The sequence below is a fragment of the Xiphophorus couchianus genome, chromosome 24 (assembly GCF_001444195.1).
Source record: "Xiphophorus couchianus chromosome 24, X_couchianus-1.0, whole genome shotgun sequence".
NCBI classification, from domain to species: domain Eukaryota; kingdom Metazoa; phylum Chordata; class Actinopteri; order Cyprinodontiformes; family Poeciliidae; genus Xiphophorus; species Xiphophorus couchianus.
In genome coordinates this window covers 19631499-19647243 of record NC_040251.1, presented here as the reverse complement: position 1 = coordinate 19647243, position 15745 = coordinate 19631499, and the positions used below count along the sequence as shown (strand labels likewise).

The 15745-nt window shown below is 46.2% G+C and overlaps 1 protein-coding gene across 4 annotated transcripts; it reads left to right on the top strand.

The window, feature by feature from the left end:
• Positions 1 to 7450: 7450 nt before the first annotated feature.
• Positions 7451 to 14086, top strand: LOC114140613 (uncharacterized protein DDB_G0271670-like). Of its 4 annotated transcripts, none has more exons than XM_028010712.1 (7): positions 7451 to 7583; positions 12529 to 12564; positions 12666 to 12935; positions 13015 to 13260; positions 13343 to 13387; positions 13537 to 13668; positions 13788 to 14086. In XM_028010712.1, exons 1-7 carry the CDS (start codon positions 7553 to 7555, stop codon positions 13838 to 13840), a joined length of 813 nt encoding a protein of 270 aa, XP_027866513.1. In that variant the 5' UTR covers positions 7451 to 7552; the 3' UTR covers positions 13841 to 14086. The 4 variants fall into 4 exon arrangements, with proteins under 4 accessions (XP_027866513.1, XP_027866512.1, XP_027866510.1 ...); XM_028010711.1 differs by having other exon boundaries at positions 13465 to 13668; XM_028010709.1 differs by having other exon boundaries at positions 13462 to 13668.
• The last annotated feature ends 1659 nt before the right edge of the window (positions 14087 to 15745 follow it).

Here is a 15745-nt window from a genome sequence, read left to right as displayed (position 1 = left end):
TTATTCCTGTAGAGAAGCAGGTATTTTGGCTGCAGGTCGTCTCTGGTCAGGCTTACAGCTGTAACGATGCTGTTCCTGCCAGCTCTACATGGCAGATCGACGTTCTGTCCAGGTTCTGCTGGGATGTTTACAGGATCTGCAGGAGAGGAGTTGACAGAGCAGAGCGGTTAGAGAGAATCAGCTCTCTACCTCCACTGGTTTCATTCGTCTGAACTGACCTGCTGCTTCACAGCCTGACAGGTTGATCCAGAGAGCCAGGAGGACCCAGAGACAGGCGGCCATGTCTGTGACGCAGGACATCGCTGGACCGACTGAGGACAGTTTGGAGACCAAGTATATGGAAGCTGCAAGCACAGACAGACATGCATTAACCAGTCCAGGTTATTAATATCTGTAAATATGTGTATGTTGATGAATGTTATAGGCCTAGTAAATCAGAACGTCAACAGAACCTTCACTTGGTTCTACTGACTACCAGGAAACTAGTGGACCAAAAGACTGAGAAATGTTTTAATCAACGTCACGTTTGTAAAAGAAAAACTGGGATATTGTCACATCGAAAAGTTTTACATTTAAAATTCCAGATATTCTCTTGAGTTGGGAGGAAAAATACTGAATTTCTACATTAAAACACTGAAATATACTGAGTGCAACAGAAACTGTGGAAGGTTCAAGTGGTAAACATGTGAGATAAATATGTGGATAAAGTCCAGAGAGTCAGAGGCAGAACTGGGATCTGGATCAGAACATTTCCTGGTCCAAACCTAACAGTGAATTTATCGTGCAGCGGATATTTGTAGTGTTTTAGATGAACTTTATTCATCATTTCATGTCATTTCTACATCAAGTTTGTGTGATTTTATTCTCTGATTATTATTTTAGTGAAAGTATTTCCTGCTTTTTCATAAAGTTCTTATTATTAGACATGTTCACATGAACAAATGCAGTTAGTGACAGTCACCTGCTGAGGTGTGGCCTGGGGTGGCCAACCAGCTGCCTGACAGAAATCTCCCAGGTGAAGGACCCAACCTGGCTGTGAGCTGGAAGCTGCTGATTGGTTGAGAGTCAGAGAGGAAAGTTTGGCTGGAAACTGGTTTTACTAAGGAGATGAAGGTTGTTGAGCTGAACTTAAAGGGAAGGAAAAGATTTGTGGATTCTTGGGAATCGCTGGTCTGACGACTAGAACCGCTGGATTGTGTTCAGGAACTGAAGGACTCTGGATTTTTAGGATATTTTATTATTTTATGGATCTTTAGTGTCTCTTTTTTTAAAAGAACATTTTCATTTAGTATTTTATTTTATTTTTACTTCCTGCCTTCTTCACCAGGAATGAACTAATGACCAGAGCGGTTTCCAGTCTCTGTGGGTTCTGATCCAGTTGCTCAGCAGCTTCAGTTCGGATCCAGATGGCGTTCATTTGGACCCGGGAGTTCTGATCCAGAAAAGGAGAATCCATTTGGACCTTCTGGTATTTCTGTCTCTAGTGTCTGATTTATAATCCGGAACCTTAAATCTTGTTTTTGTTTCGTGTAAATTTCTTGTCTTATGTCAGAATATCAGTAATAATAAATCTAATCCCGTCAAAAATGGAGAATTGTCTTTTTTGCACTTATATATGTAAAATGTTCAATAATAGATATTGGTGATTAAGTAGTTGATTAAAAAAAGAAACAAAGTGAGATGATCATCTTATTGATCAGTCAGAAATCATCCTTATTCTTTTCCTTTCAGCTTGAAAAGCAGCACTGACTCTTTGAAATCACATTCAGATCGTTATTTTCAATATTTTGTGAAATATTACAAAAATACTTCCGTTTTTAAAGTCGTAGTCGATAAATGATGACCTGATCGATTCTCAGATTAAGTAGAAAAAACCTTGATTCGCGTATCAAACATTCTTCAGGAAACATTTTTGCTCTAAAAATGTTTGATGTCTTATTTTAATATAACTGGGAGTAGAAAACTATAATTTACATAAACGCTTAAAAGCATTTACCACTAAGATTTTGTCTTCTGAAAAAGGTTTCTAAACTCACCAACAAATCAGGATCTACGCTTCAGATTTCCTATTTTTCATTTTAAACATTCAGTTTCTAAATTTTGTTCTTTAGCTTGAAAATAGTTGGACATGTTCAAAGAAAAGTGGGACAGAAATTAAAATAATACAAAAATCTTCACAGGAGAAAATCCTGAGAAATGTTCAAGTTTCATTCCTCCACTCCTGTGTGTGTGTGTGTGTGTGTGTGTGTGTGTGTGTGTGTGTGTGTGTGTGTGGGTGTGTTCAGTACTCACCCAGAGGATCGACGCTGGAAATTGTCTCAGAGGAAAAAATCAACGGCCATTTTCTAAGCAAGTTTTTCGGATTCGAAGCCGTAAATTTCCCGCAGAATGAAGGAGCCGCCATGTTGTATTTCTGAAATGTACGGGTGAAAGTCGGCAGTCGGCCTTCACTCCCAGAAACCTTGTTTGAAGAAACACTCACTTCATTCATAAGTGATCAACTTGTTAGTTTATAGAAACTAATAAGAATTGATCAGTTTGTGTTTTCAGGGTTTCAGCCTGACTTAATGTAAAAGCAGAGAATTAAACCAGATGTGACCGATCCTCAAATCTACACAAATAGAAAGTGACTTCATTTGAAAACATGAATAACTGATTTAAACAAACTGAACAAAGGAGTTTTTGGTGATTTATTCACTTATGTTGAGATTTTGAATCCCATTTTCTGTCAGATAAAATGTGTTTGATGCCCTGAAATATTAAAGATGAACAAAAAAAAACAAAACGGTGCAAATGATTTCTGCAGTAAAGTATTTGTTGACAAATTGGTTTCAGGTGATTTTATGAATAAAATTCATGAAACACAGTTTAAGGAAAAACAGCATTAAAAACACATATTTTGTGCCAAACTGTACAAAACTAAATATTTGATAACATTTTGTTTCTCAGCGTCAGAGAAGTTTGGATTGTTAGTGTGAATTATTGTGAAGGAAGTCAGGAGACAAAGATTTGTGCTTCTGTGCGGCTGGAGGACGGTCTTCATGTCCAGGCGTGTCCGCTGGCTGGAGGACGGTCTTCATGTCCAGGCGTGTCTGCTGGCTGGAGGACGGTCTTCATGTCCAGGCGTGTCCGCTGGCTGGAGGACGGTCTTCATGTTCAGGCGTGTCTGCTGGCTGGAGGACGGTCTTCATGTCCAGGCGTGTCTGCTGGCTGGAGGACGGTCTTCATGTTCAGGCGTGTCTGCTGGCTGGAGGACGGTCTTCATGTCCAGGCGTGTCTGCTGGCTGGAGGACGGTCTTCATGTCCAGGCGTGTCTGCTGGCTGGAGGACGGTCTTCATGTTCAGGCGTGTCCGCTGGCTGGAGGACGGTCTTCATGTCCAGGCGTGTCTGCTGGCTGGAGGACGGTCTTCATGTCCAGGTGTGTCTGCTGGCTGGAGGACGGTCTTCATGTCCAGGTGTGTCTGCTGGCTGGAGGACGGTCTTCATGTCCAGGCGTGTCCGCTGGCTGGAGGACGGTCTTCATGTTCAGGCGTGTCCGCTGGCTGGAGGACGGTCTTCATGTCCAGGCGTGTCTGCTGGCTGGAGGACGGTCTTCATGTCCAGGCGTGTCTGCTGGCTGGAGGACGGTCTTCATGTCCAGGTGTGTCTGCTGGCTGGAGGACGGTCTTCATGTCCAGGTGTGTCTGCTGGCTGGAGGACGGTCTTCATGTCCAGGCGTGTCCGCTGGCTGGAGGACGGTCTTCATGTTCAGGCGTGTCCGCTGGCTGGAGGACGGTCTTCATGTCCAGGCGTGTCTGCTGGCTGGAGGACGGTCTTCATGTCCAGGCGTGTCTGCTGGCTGGAGGACGGTCTTCATGTCCAGGTGTGTCTGCTGGCTGGAGGACGGTCTTCATGTCCAGGCGTGTCTGCTGGCTGGAGGACGGTCTTCATGTTCAGGCGTGTCCGCTGGCTGGAGGACGGTCTTCATGTCCAGGCGTGTCTGCTGGCTGGAGGACGGTCTTCATGTCCAGGTGTGTCTGCTGGCTGGAGGACGGTCTTCATGTCCAGGCGTGTCCGCTGGCTGGAGGACGGTCTTCATGTTCAGGCGTGTCCGCTGGCTGGAGGACGGTCTTCATGTCCAGGTGTGTCTGCTGGCTGGAGGACGGTCTTCATGTCCAGGCGTGTCTGCTGGCTGGAGGACGGTCTTCATGTTCAGGCGTGTCCGCTGGCTGGAGGACGGTCTTCATGTCCAGGCGTGTCTGCTGGCTGGAGGACGGTCTTCATGTCCAGGTGTGTCTGCTGGCTGGAGGACGGTCTTCATGTCCAGGTGTGTCTGCTGGCTGGAGGACGGTCTTCATGTCCAGGCGTGTCTGCTGGCTGGAGGACGGTCTTCATGTTCAGGCGTGTCCGCTGGCTGGAGGACGGTCTTCATGTCCAGGCGTGTCTGCTGGCTGGAGGACGGTCTTCATGTCCAGGCGTGTCTGCTGGCTGGAGGACGGTCTTCATGTCCAGGCGTGTCTGCTGGCTGGAGGACGGTCTTCATGTCCAGGCGTGTCTGCTGGCTGGAGGACGGTCTTCATGTTCAGGCGTGTCTGCTGGCTGGAGGACGGTCTTCATGTCCAGGCGTGTCTGCTGGCTGGAGGACGGTCTTCATGTCCAGGCGTGTCTGCTGGCTGGAGGACGGTCTTCATGTTCAGGCGTGTCCGCTGGCTGGAGGACGGTCTTCATGTCCAGGCGTGTCTGCTGGCTGGAGGACGGTCTTCATGTCCAGGCGTGTCTGCTGGCTGGAGGACGGTCTTCATGTCCAGGTGTGTCTGCTGGCTGGAGGACGGTCTTCATGTCCAGGCGTGTCTGCTGGCTGGAGGACGGTCTTCATGTTCAGGCGTGTCTGCTGGCTGGAGGACGGTCTTCATGTCCAGGCGTGTCTGCTGGCTGGAGGACGGTCTTCATGTCCAGGTGTGTCTGCTGTCACCATCTCCTGAACTGGTCTGACCTGAAACACTGAGCCTGATCCGTTTCTGTTCTGATTTACGTCACTGAATCATTTCAAACAACTCAATCTTTATTTCTGAATGAGATAAAAACCAAGAGCTACTTTGAGTTTCTGTTAAAGTTTAATAACCTGTATTCAGTTTTATTGATCATTTTCTTCTGATGCCTGAAGGGAAAATAAAAGTTACAACAGTTTAGCTGGAGCTGCTTTCAGAACAGAAACGTCTCTAATCTAGATTCAGTTCTAGAAATTCAGTTCTTTTATTCTCAACAGACATCCTGTCACAGGTAGTTTAGTTAGTTTAGGTTAACTATATCAGTAACCAAAGGAAACGATTCTTTAACTGATTTGTCTTTTATTGGGCCAAACATCCACATTTTTGATGACCTAGAGAGAAAAGCTGGTTCTGTCTGTTTCACTGAGGAGGAAGTAACCAGGCTCACAAAGATGTCAGCAACTTATTCATTTTTTAATTTAATCAATTTAATTGCTGAAAATCCCATGAAGCTTTTACTGGTGACCAGCTTTGACTGGGAGTTTGGAAACTGGACTAGAAACCAAACTAGGATGAAAATATGCTGTTCTGGTATTTTTATGAAACTATTGTTTTGAAGGAAAGGAGACTTTATGTTTACACACATTTCAGCAACAAAACAATGAAAAATCCTTTGAACATAAAACATCAATCAGACTAAAACACATCATGTTATTGTGGCATTTTCAGGAAAAGTTATGAAACGTTGGAATAATGAAAAATGAAACATCTATGTGTTTAATCAAAGACAGCTCTTAGAAAAATATACTTTGTCTTATTAAAGGAACTTTTTTGAATTTTCTGGAAGGTTGTTCCAGATTGTGGAGCCTAGAAGCTGAAAGCTGCTTCTGTTTGTTCCTCTTCCAGCAGGTCAAAGGTCAGTCTCCCAGGAGGAGCTATCTTTCTTTTCAAAGGGAGTTTCATTGTCTTCATGCATCAAAGCACTTCCTGTATTAACTATAATAACAGTTTGATTGGCTAGAAAGTTAGTCTGAGAAACTAAAGACGTCTGAGAATAGAAAAGATTCTCTGAAAGCTGTTAAAGCTTCGCCTGATTACAGTTTGCTGTGATTACAGTGGTGGTTTACTCAGGTTAAACTAGTTAAACTAATAATAGTTTATTACAGCATCATGAACTGGATATTAACCAGTTTATGATGCCAGTCATTTTAAACACAGTGTGGAGGAAGAATCTGGTCCAGTTTATTAAGAATTACAGAAACGTAGCAGAGCAACAACAACAACAACAACAACAACAACAACAACAATAACAACAACAGACGGCCGAAACAACAACTGAAGTTATTGTCTTTGGACCTACAGAGGAACGATCTAGATTCATAGATCTATAGTTATAGATCTAGAGTCATAGATCTATAGTTATAGATCTATAGTTATAGATCTAGAGTCATAGATCTAGAGTTGTACATCTCGAGTTGTAGATCTAGAGTTATAGATCTAGAGTCAAGGCACAGCTTCAGTTCGTCCAGCTGGAAACCAGAGGCTGACCTCTGACCCCTGACCCTTGGGTTCCACAGTTCTAGCAGCTGCAGAACATTTCCAGAACTAAAGTCTCGGATCAGAGAAACTCATCCAGGCTTTAGTTTCTCTCTACTGGCTTTGATTCCTGCAGGAGCGTCTTCACAGGTCTGATTGACAACCCAACGGTCCAGAACGCTGCTGCTGGAGTTCTGACTAGAACCAGGAGGATAGAGACACCACCCGGTTCTACACCACCCGGTTCTACGTTCCTTCACTGAGAGACTTTTAATCCTGCTGTAGTTTTTAAATCACTGAACAGATTACAGATCTGCTGCGGTGGCGCAGCGGGTTAGCACGCCACACGTTTGGCTCCACCTACAGCTGAACATGTTTAAGGTCAGAGGTCAGAGTTGAGATTGTTTTTTCACACTGATAATCTGCCAGTGAGAGTTAAAGTTCAGGATCAGATTCAGGAACAAAAAAACTTTTAGAGATTTAAATATGAAAATGTTTCTGAGAACATGAAGAGTTTCCCAACAATAAAAACACTTTTAATATCTGAACTGTAAATGTGTCAGATTGACCCCAACTGGAGGTCAAAGTGTAAATCATGGCGGCCTGAGGGTTTCATGAGGAACAGCGCCCCCTGCTGGACAAACACAAACCTTCAGCTCCAGAGGAAAGTTTGGTTTTTAGAAAGTATCTCAACAAAGGTGATCATATAAAGTTTGATTATATAAAACAATGAAAACTTTATTTTCCACTGCAGTGACTGATTTATTAGATATTTTACCGTCTAATGAATAAACTGACTGTAAACCTGAACAACCAGCAGGGAGGAATTAAACTGATCATGTTAAATCAAACCATTTAACTTCTCTATTTCATGTCAGAAGGTCTAAGCTGCACTTTGTGTGATATTTTCCTCCATCTTGTTTCAGAGTGAAACCTGATGAAGAGCCTCTGAGGAAGAGGGAGGGTTTTACTCTGTGCTAAAACCGCAGATTGTGTTTGTGTTTTCAGACAGGATCTGATGAAAACAGTCTGATCTCTGAGAGCCGCCATGAAGGAAACATCTGTCCTGTTCCTGCTCAGTGAGTACAGACTCTGTTCATCTGCTGCTGGTTCAATGAGTTAAACACTGAGAGGACGAGCTGAGGGAGGTGAGACAGCTGCAGGTTTATTCACAGAAAGAAACATCCAGTTCAGTCGCATTGAAATCAGTTCAGCAGAAAAAGGTTTTTAAATGAAGATGTTTCCTCTCAGAAACACTTTTCATTTTTCCTGTTTGTGTGAATCTGAAGCTTGAATCTGTCAAAGTTGTGATGAATTTGCTCTTCATGTCAGACATGCAGCATGTTGTAGTTTCCATCATAACAGCCGTCTAACCCTTTAACGTACGGCGTCCCTCAAGGCTCAATTTTAGGTCCCATTTTGTTTATTTTATATTTATTGCCTCTTGATCAGATTTTCCATAAGTTTAACGTTTCGTTTCATTGTTTTGTGGATGACGTCCAGATTTATATGCCCATAAAACTACAAAATGGTAAAAATGAATCTCTTCAGCTATTGATCGATTGTTTAGCTGAAGTTAAATCTTGGATGGAACAAAACTTTCTTCACCTCAATCAAAGTAAAAGTCAAGTTATATTATTTGGTCAGAGTCTTCACACTGATAATCCAGACTTGATTCTTGGTTCTTTATCTTAGTTTTGTTGAACTTCTGCCAGGAACCTTGGTTTTATCTTTGATCGCTGTTTAAAGCTAGATAAACTAGTTAGCTCTGTCGTTAGATCAGGTTTTTATCACCTGCGGATTTAAAAAAAAGTAAAATCTTATTTTTGTTTTAAGGACTTTGAAGGACTTATCCAGCCTTCATTACATCTCGAGTGGATTATTGTAATTCTTTGTATAAAGGCCTGGATTAATCACAGATGCAGCGACTTCCAGTGATCCAGAACGCAGCAGAACGGCTTCTTACAGGAACCAGGAAGTGAGACCATATAAGGCCCTTCCTGGCCTCTTTCCACTGACTGCCTGTTTCATAGAGATTAGATTTTAAATGGATCAGCTCCTCTTTGTCTTCAGGACCTTTTGAAACTTCATTCTGTGTCCAGAACTTTAAGGTCCAATAATCAGCTGCTACTGAAAGTCCCTCGGACCCGACTCAAGAGGAAAAGAGATCGGGCTTTTTCTGTTGTTGCTCCTAATCTCTGGAATAATCTCTGGAATAATCTCCCAGAGATTAGGAGCAGCAACAGAAAAGCCTGATCTCGTTTCCTATGGTCGCCACTGTAGCTCTATTGTTTTGATTTATTATTGTAACTTATATTATTTTAACAATATATATGGATTTGTTTCTTTTCCTGTATTATTTCTATTTTTTTTCATCAACTTATTGTCCATCCATCCATCCATCCATCTTCTTCCGCTTATCCGAGGTCGGGTCGCGGGGGTAGCAGCTTCAGAAGGGAGGCCCAGACTTCCCTCTCCCCAGCCACTTCTTCCAGCTCCTCCGGGGGAATCCCGAGGCGTTCCCAGGCCAGCCGAGAGACATAGTCCCTCCAGCGTGTCCTGGGTCTTCCCCGGGGCCTCCTCCCGGTGGGACGTGCCCGGAACACCTCACCAGGGAGGCGTCCAGGAGGCATCCTGACCAGATGCCCAAGCCACCTCAACTGGCTCCTCTCGATGTGAAGGAGCAGCGGCTCTACTCTGAGTCCCTCCCGGATGACTGAGCTTCTCACCCTATCTCTAAGGGAGAGCCCAGCCACCCTACGGAGAAAACCCATTTCGGCCGCTTGTATCCGCGATCTCGTTCTTTCGGTCATGACCCAAAGCTCATGACCATAGATGAGGGTGGGAACGTAGATCGACCGGTAAATCGAGAGCTTCGCTTTTTGGCTCAGCTCTCTCTTCACCACGACGGACCGGTACAGCGCCCGCTTGACAGCAGACGCTGCGCCAATCCGCCTGTCGATCTCCCGCTCCCTTCTTCCCCCATTCGTGAACAAGATCCCGAGATACTTAAACTCCTCCACTTGGGGCAGGACACCCCCCCTGACCCGGAGAAGGCACTCTACCCTTTTCCGGCTCAAGACCATGGCCTCGGATTTGGAGGCACTGATCCCCATCCCGGCCGCTTCACACTCGGCTGCGAACCGATCCAGCGAGAGCTGCAGATCACGATCTGATGAAGCCAAAAGGACCACATCGTCTGCGAAAAGTAGAGATGAGATCCTAAGGCCACCAAATCGGATCCCCTCAACACCTTGGCTGCGCCTAGAAATTCTGTCCATGAAAGTGATGAACAGAATCGGTGACAAAGGGCAGCCCTGGCGGAGTCCAACTCTCACCGGAAACGAGTCCGACTTACTGCCGGCAATGCGGACCAGACTCTGACACCGGTCATACAGGGACCTGACAGCCCGTATCAAAGGGCCCGGTACCCCATACTCCCGGAGAACCCCCCACAGGGCTCCCCGAGGGACACGGTCGAACGCCTTCTCCAAGTCCACAAAACACATGTAGACTGGTTGGGCGAACTCCCATGCACCCTCCAGGACCCTGCTGAGGGTGTAGAGCTGGTCCAGTGTTCCACGACCAGGACGAAAACCACACTGCTCTTCCTGAATCCGAGGTTCGACTATCCGACGGACCCTCCTCTCCAGGACCCCTGAATAGACCTTGCCAGGGAGGCTTAAGAGTGTGACCCCTCTATAATTGGAGCACACCCTCCGGTCCCCCTTTTTGAACAGGGGGACCACCACCCCAGTCTGCCAGTCCAGGGGAACTGCCCCCGATGTCCATGCGATATTGCAGAGTCGCGTCAACCAACACAACCCTACAACATCCAGAGCCTTAAGGAACTCCGGGCGGATCTCATCCACCCCCGGGGCCTTGCCACCGAGGAGCTTTTTAGCGACCTCGCCCCCAGAGATTGGAGAGCCCAACCCAGAGTCCCCAGGCTCAGCTTCTTCAATAGAAGGCATGTTGGTGGGATTGAGGAGGTCTTCGAAGTACTCTGCCCACCGGCCCACAACGTCCCGAGTAGAGGTCAGCAGCACACCATCCCCACTATAAACAGTGTTGGTGCTGCACCGCTTCCCCCCCCTGAGACGCCGGATGGCGGACCAGAATCGCCTCGAAGCCGTGCGGAAGTCTTTCTCCATGGCCTCTCCAAACTCCTCCCACGCCCGAGTCTTTGCCTCGCAAACCGCCCGAGCCGCATGCCGCTTCGCCCGCCGGTACCCATCAGCTGCTTCCGGAGTCCCACAGGCCAAAAAGGCTCGATAGGACTCCTTCTTCAGCCTGACGGCATCCCTCACCGAAGGTGTCCACCAACGGGTTCGAGGGTTGCCGCCACGACAGGCACCGACAACCTTGCGGCCACAGCTCCGATCGGCCGCCTCGACAATGGAGGCACGGAACACGGTCCACTCAGACTCCATGTCCCCCACCTCCCCCGGGACGTGTTCGAAGTTTTGCCGGAGATGGGAGTTAAAGCTCCGTCTCACAGGGGATTCCGCCAGACGTTCCCAGCAGACCCTCACAACACGTTTGGGCCTGCCAGGTCTGACCGGCTTTCGCCCCCACCACCGGAGCCAACTCACCACCAGGTAGTGGTCAGTGGACAGCTCCGCACCTCTCTTCACCCGAGTGTCCAAGACATACGGCCGCAGATCCGATGAAACGATGACAAAGTCGATCATCGAACTGCGGCCTAGGGTGTCCTGGTGCCAAGTGCACATATGGACACCCTTATGCCTGAACATGGTGTTCGTTACGGACAATCCATGGCGAGCACAGAAGTCCAGCAACAGAACACCGGTCGAGTTCAGGTCGGGTGGGCCGTTCCTCCCAACCACGCCCCTCCAGGTCTCACTGTCGTTGCCCACGTGAGCGTTGAAGTCCCCCAGCAGAACAAGGGAGTCCCCAGGAGGAGCACTCTCCAGTACCCCCTCTAAGGACTCCAAAAAGGGTGGGTAATCTGAACTGTCGTTCGGCCCGTAAGCACAAACGACAGTCAGAACCCGTCCCCCCACCCGTAGGCGGAGGGATGCTACCCTCTCGTTCACCGGGGTAAACCCCAATGTACAGGCGCCGAGATGGGGAGCAACAAGTATGCCCACTCCTGCCCGACGTCTCTCTCCCTGGGCAACTCCAGAGTGGAAGTATGTCCAGCCCCTCTCAAGGAGACTGGTTCCAGAACCAGAGCCATGCGTCGAGGTGAGACCGACTATTTCTAGCCGGAACCTCTCGACCTCACACATTAGCTCCGGCTCCTTCCCCACCAGAGAGGTGACATTCCACGTCCCAAGAGTTTCTGCAACCGAGGATCGGACCGCCAGGGTCCCCTCCCTTGGCCGCCACCCATCACACAGTGCACCCGACCCCTTTGGCCCCTCCCACGGGTGGTGGGCCCATGGGAGGGGGGGCCCATGTTTCCTCTTCGGGCTGAGCCCGGCCGGGCTCCATGGGTAAAAGCCCGGCCACCAGACGCTCGCCATCGTGCCCCCCCTCCAGGCCTGGCTCCAGAGTGGGGCCCCGGTGACCCGCGTCCGGGCGAGGGAACACCAAGTCCAAGGTTTTCTTTCATCATTGGGATCTTCGGGCTGCACTTTGTCTGGTCCCTCACCTAGGACCTGTCTGCCTTGGGTGACCCTACCAGGGGCATGAAGCCCCAGACAGCAGAGCTCCTAGGATCATTGGGGCCCTGAAACCCTCCACCATGATAAGGTGGCAGCCCATGGAGGAGATCAACTTATTGTATTATAGTTATTGTGCAGCACTTTGGTTCCAGTTTTAAACCTGTTTTTAAAGTGCTATATAAATTAATTTGACATAATTTTTATTTATAGTAATTGGAAGATATCGTTCAAAGCAAATGTTTATTTTTAAATTCATCCTCAAACCAAAACCTGATCCTCAAAGTTTGAACTTATTTAGAAATGAAAATGTTCATGTTTATGTCAGTAGTTCAGATATTTAGCAGATTTATTTGTCTTTGATTTAATTCCCAGTGATTTTTCTTCTCTTTAGTTCTGACATCAGTGCTGAGCAGAGCACAAATACAAGGTTGGTGAACTTTATGTTTAAACCTTTAACATCACATCTGTTTTCATGAAAACATTTGGTTTCCTTGAAAATAAAAACTAAGCAGCAGATTTTCCTTCCAGCCATTCGTCTGACTGTGAGTCCCAGCAGATCTCAGTTCTTTGAATATGAATCAGTGACTCTGATCTGTGAGGATGAAAACAGATCTGATGGATGGACTGTGAGGAGAAACACAACCAGAGGAACCAGGAAGAGATGTGAAGGATGGGGGAAATTAAATGGTTCTACCTGTAACATGAACTACCTCGTCCCATTAGACACTGGTCTGTACTGGTGTGAGTCCATGTCTGGATCCTCCAGCAGCAGCAGCAGCATCCAGCTCTCTGTCTCTGGTAAGATCAGACTGTGGAGTTAGTGTTGCTGAAGCTGTGTGGAAATGGATGAAATGCTGTAGTTTGTCTCTGTGTTGAGGTGGATCAGTGATCCTGCAGAGTCCTGTCCTCCCTGTGATGGAGGGAGATGACGTCACTCTGAGCTGCAGAGCAAGGAATCCAACCCACAACCTCCCAGCTGCTTTCTATAAAGATGGCTCCTTCATTGGTGATGGACCATCAGGTCACATGACCCTCCTCCATGTTTCCAGCTCTGATGAAGGCCTCTATAAATGTAATGTCAAAGGTCATGGAGAGTCTCCATCCAGCAGGATCTCTGTCAAAGGTCAGAGGTCAGCAGCTTATCTGGATTTTGGTTTTAACTTGTGAGCGTCACCATGGTAACAAACTAACTCTCTTTATTTCAGAGAAACTCATCACCTCCTCTCCACCCAGCAGTGAGTCTGTTACAGGTGAGGAGCTTCAGGGTCTCTGATTTCATCCTCCGTCTCCTAACTGAGTTTTATTCTCCTTCATTATGATCCAGTAGCTTCATCCTCATCTATGTATCTGTTCACATCATCATCATCATCATCATCATCATCATCATCATCATCATCAGCTGCTGCCTCTCCAATCTCCACTCCTCCTCCTTTTACTGTGGGTCTTCCAGTTTTCATCCACCTGGTCGTGTTTTCTCCGTACTTCATCTCCACTCTGATCCTGGTGTCTTTATATCGACACAAAGACAAAGGTAACACTTTAAATCAATCACTCAGTTCATACATTAACTAATTAATTACTTAATAAAAATGGTTTCTAACATTTTAAAAGCCTTTTATGTTTCTAATTCTTTCCTTATTAAACCTGCAGGAGACAATCTGCCCAACTCAGTGGTTATGATTTCCTCCACCCTGGATGAATAAAGATTTTAATGATCTGAGTTATTATATCATCACTGTGTTTACCACATATCAGTATGACACATCCCTGAGGAACTCCTTGTGTTTCTGTTTCCTTGAACTGATTAAATATCAGCTTTGAGTTTCACTGAGGAGGAAAAGTCGGATCAACAAACATCATTTAAAAATCGGTCAATAACTGTAACCAGAGTGTGACATCAGAACCTTCTGTTGTTTAACTGGTTTCTTCATTAAAATGAATGAAATGATTTATTGTGTTGGTTTGTTTCTCCATCTTGTGTTTTCATGTTGCTCTGTGTCTGTGATGCTCAGTGTTTAGCAGCCTGTGGTTTTCCTGCCAGCTCAGTGGTCTCAGCCTGTTTCCAGTTAGCCCAGCCTGTTCATCTCATCTGAACCACAGAAACCAGCTGCTGGTGGATCAGTGACTTTTTAACTGAAACTGGATTTTACCACCAATAACCAAGTGTTGGTGAAAACGTGTCCTGTCAGAGTTTCCACCTGTCTGGTCCAGTAGTGGCCATGTTGAGGTGACCGCAGCGTGACGGACTGGTCTGTCTTGTTCTCTGTTTCTCTGGGCGTCTCTCTGACAGGAACTCCTTCAAATCCACTAGCTTAGCATTAATTAGCATGTTCCTTTGGAGAATTGACCATGAAAATGTATTTATGGTTACTAACATCTTAAACGCTGTAGCTGTCATTCCTCTGACCGACAGCCTGGCCAGGTGTTAATGAGCAGGTGGAGGTCAGTCTCCATGGAGACTAAATGGATCAGGAGTCAATCTGCAGGTTGTGTTTTGACTTGGAGTCAAAGGTCAAGGCTGCGCAGGGCGACCAGCTGCAGGAGTAAAGAGTAAAGCAAAGAAGCACACTGCCCCCTGCAGGTTGTAGCGCATCAGTACATCAGGCCCTGTAACAGTAACAAATCAACAGATTATTTATTATTGTTTATTCACCAATAAATCAACCATCACCTGCAGCGCCCCCTGCAGTCTACGGAGAGGAACTCAGTAAGATCCATCAGGTTCCAACAGGAAGTGAATCAGAATAATTGAGGCTCATGGGAAATGTAGTCATCGCTCAGTGGGAGGTTGTGAGTTTGATTCCAGCTGCCTGCCCTGCTGGACGTCCATGTTCCTCTGGATGAACCAAAATCATCCAGAAGCATCAGGAACGGCTCTGCTCCGCCTGATGACGTCACTCAGTGACGTCACTGAGTGACGTCATCAAGTTTAATCAGATTTATTGTCTCTGATTTCAGGCTGAGAAAATCCACGATATACACATGGAAATGATACGTCATCACTTTGTTTATAGTAGATTATATTAAAGCCTCATAAAGTTCATCAGTATTTAAATTAAAGGTCCGAGTCAAAGACAGTAAACAGGTTTGACCACCGGGGGGCGCTGTTGGTTTATAAAGAGGCTGAACGTCATTGGTCCGTTTCTGCTTTTACAGTTAGAATAGAATAAAATAGAATAAAATAGAATAGAATAGAATAAATAGAATAGAATAGAAGCTTTATTGCCCTTCAGGGGGTAAATCACGTGAACCAGCAGTAACAACAGATTAAATTATAAAATATGGATACAAGCAGAGAAAACTCTCTGCTCAGTGAGGACAGAGTTACAGTCTAAGATAAAACATATTTCAGTTTCCAATATAAATACGATAATCATTGATTTTGATCCAGATTGATTCAGTTTCTGATCCTGATCAGAAATCCTCCTGGTTCAGTTTGAACAGCAGCAGATATCAATGAATCTAATGATAACTTTACACTTTTTAATGTGTTTATTGTAATAAATTCATCGAGAGAGAGAGAGAAAGAGAGAGAGAGAGAGAGAAAGAGAGAGAGAGAGAGAGAGAGAGAGAGCGAGAAAGAGAGAGAGAGAGAAAGAGAGAGAGAG

What these genes read in the sequence shown, in the direction of transcription:
- LOC114140613 (XM_028010709.1), top strand. Translation starts at nt 7,553, where the DNA reads ATGAAGGAAACATCTGTCCTGTTCCTGCTCA. An exon ending in CAGCAGGATCTCTGTCAAAG is followed by an intron (nt 13,261 to 13,342) that starts GTCAGAGGTCAG and finishes TCTTTATTTCAG; the next exon opens with AGAAACTCATCACCTCCTCT. An exon ending in CAGCAGTGAGTCTGTTACAG is followed by an intron (nt 13,388 to 13,461) that starts GTGAGGAGCTTC and finishes ATTATGATCCAG; the next exon opens with TAGCTTCATCCTCATCTATG.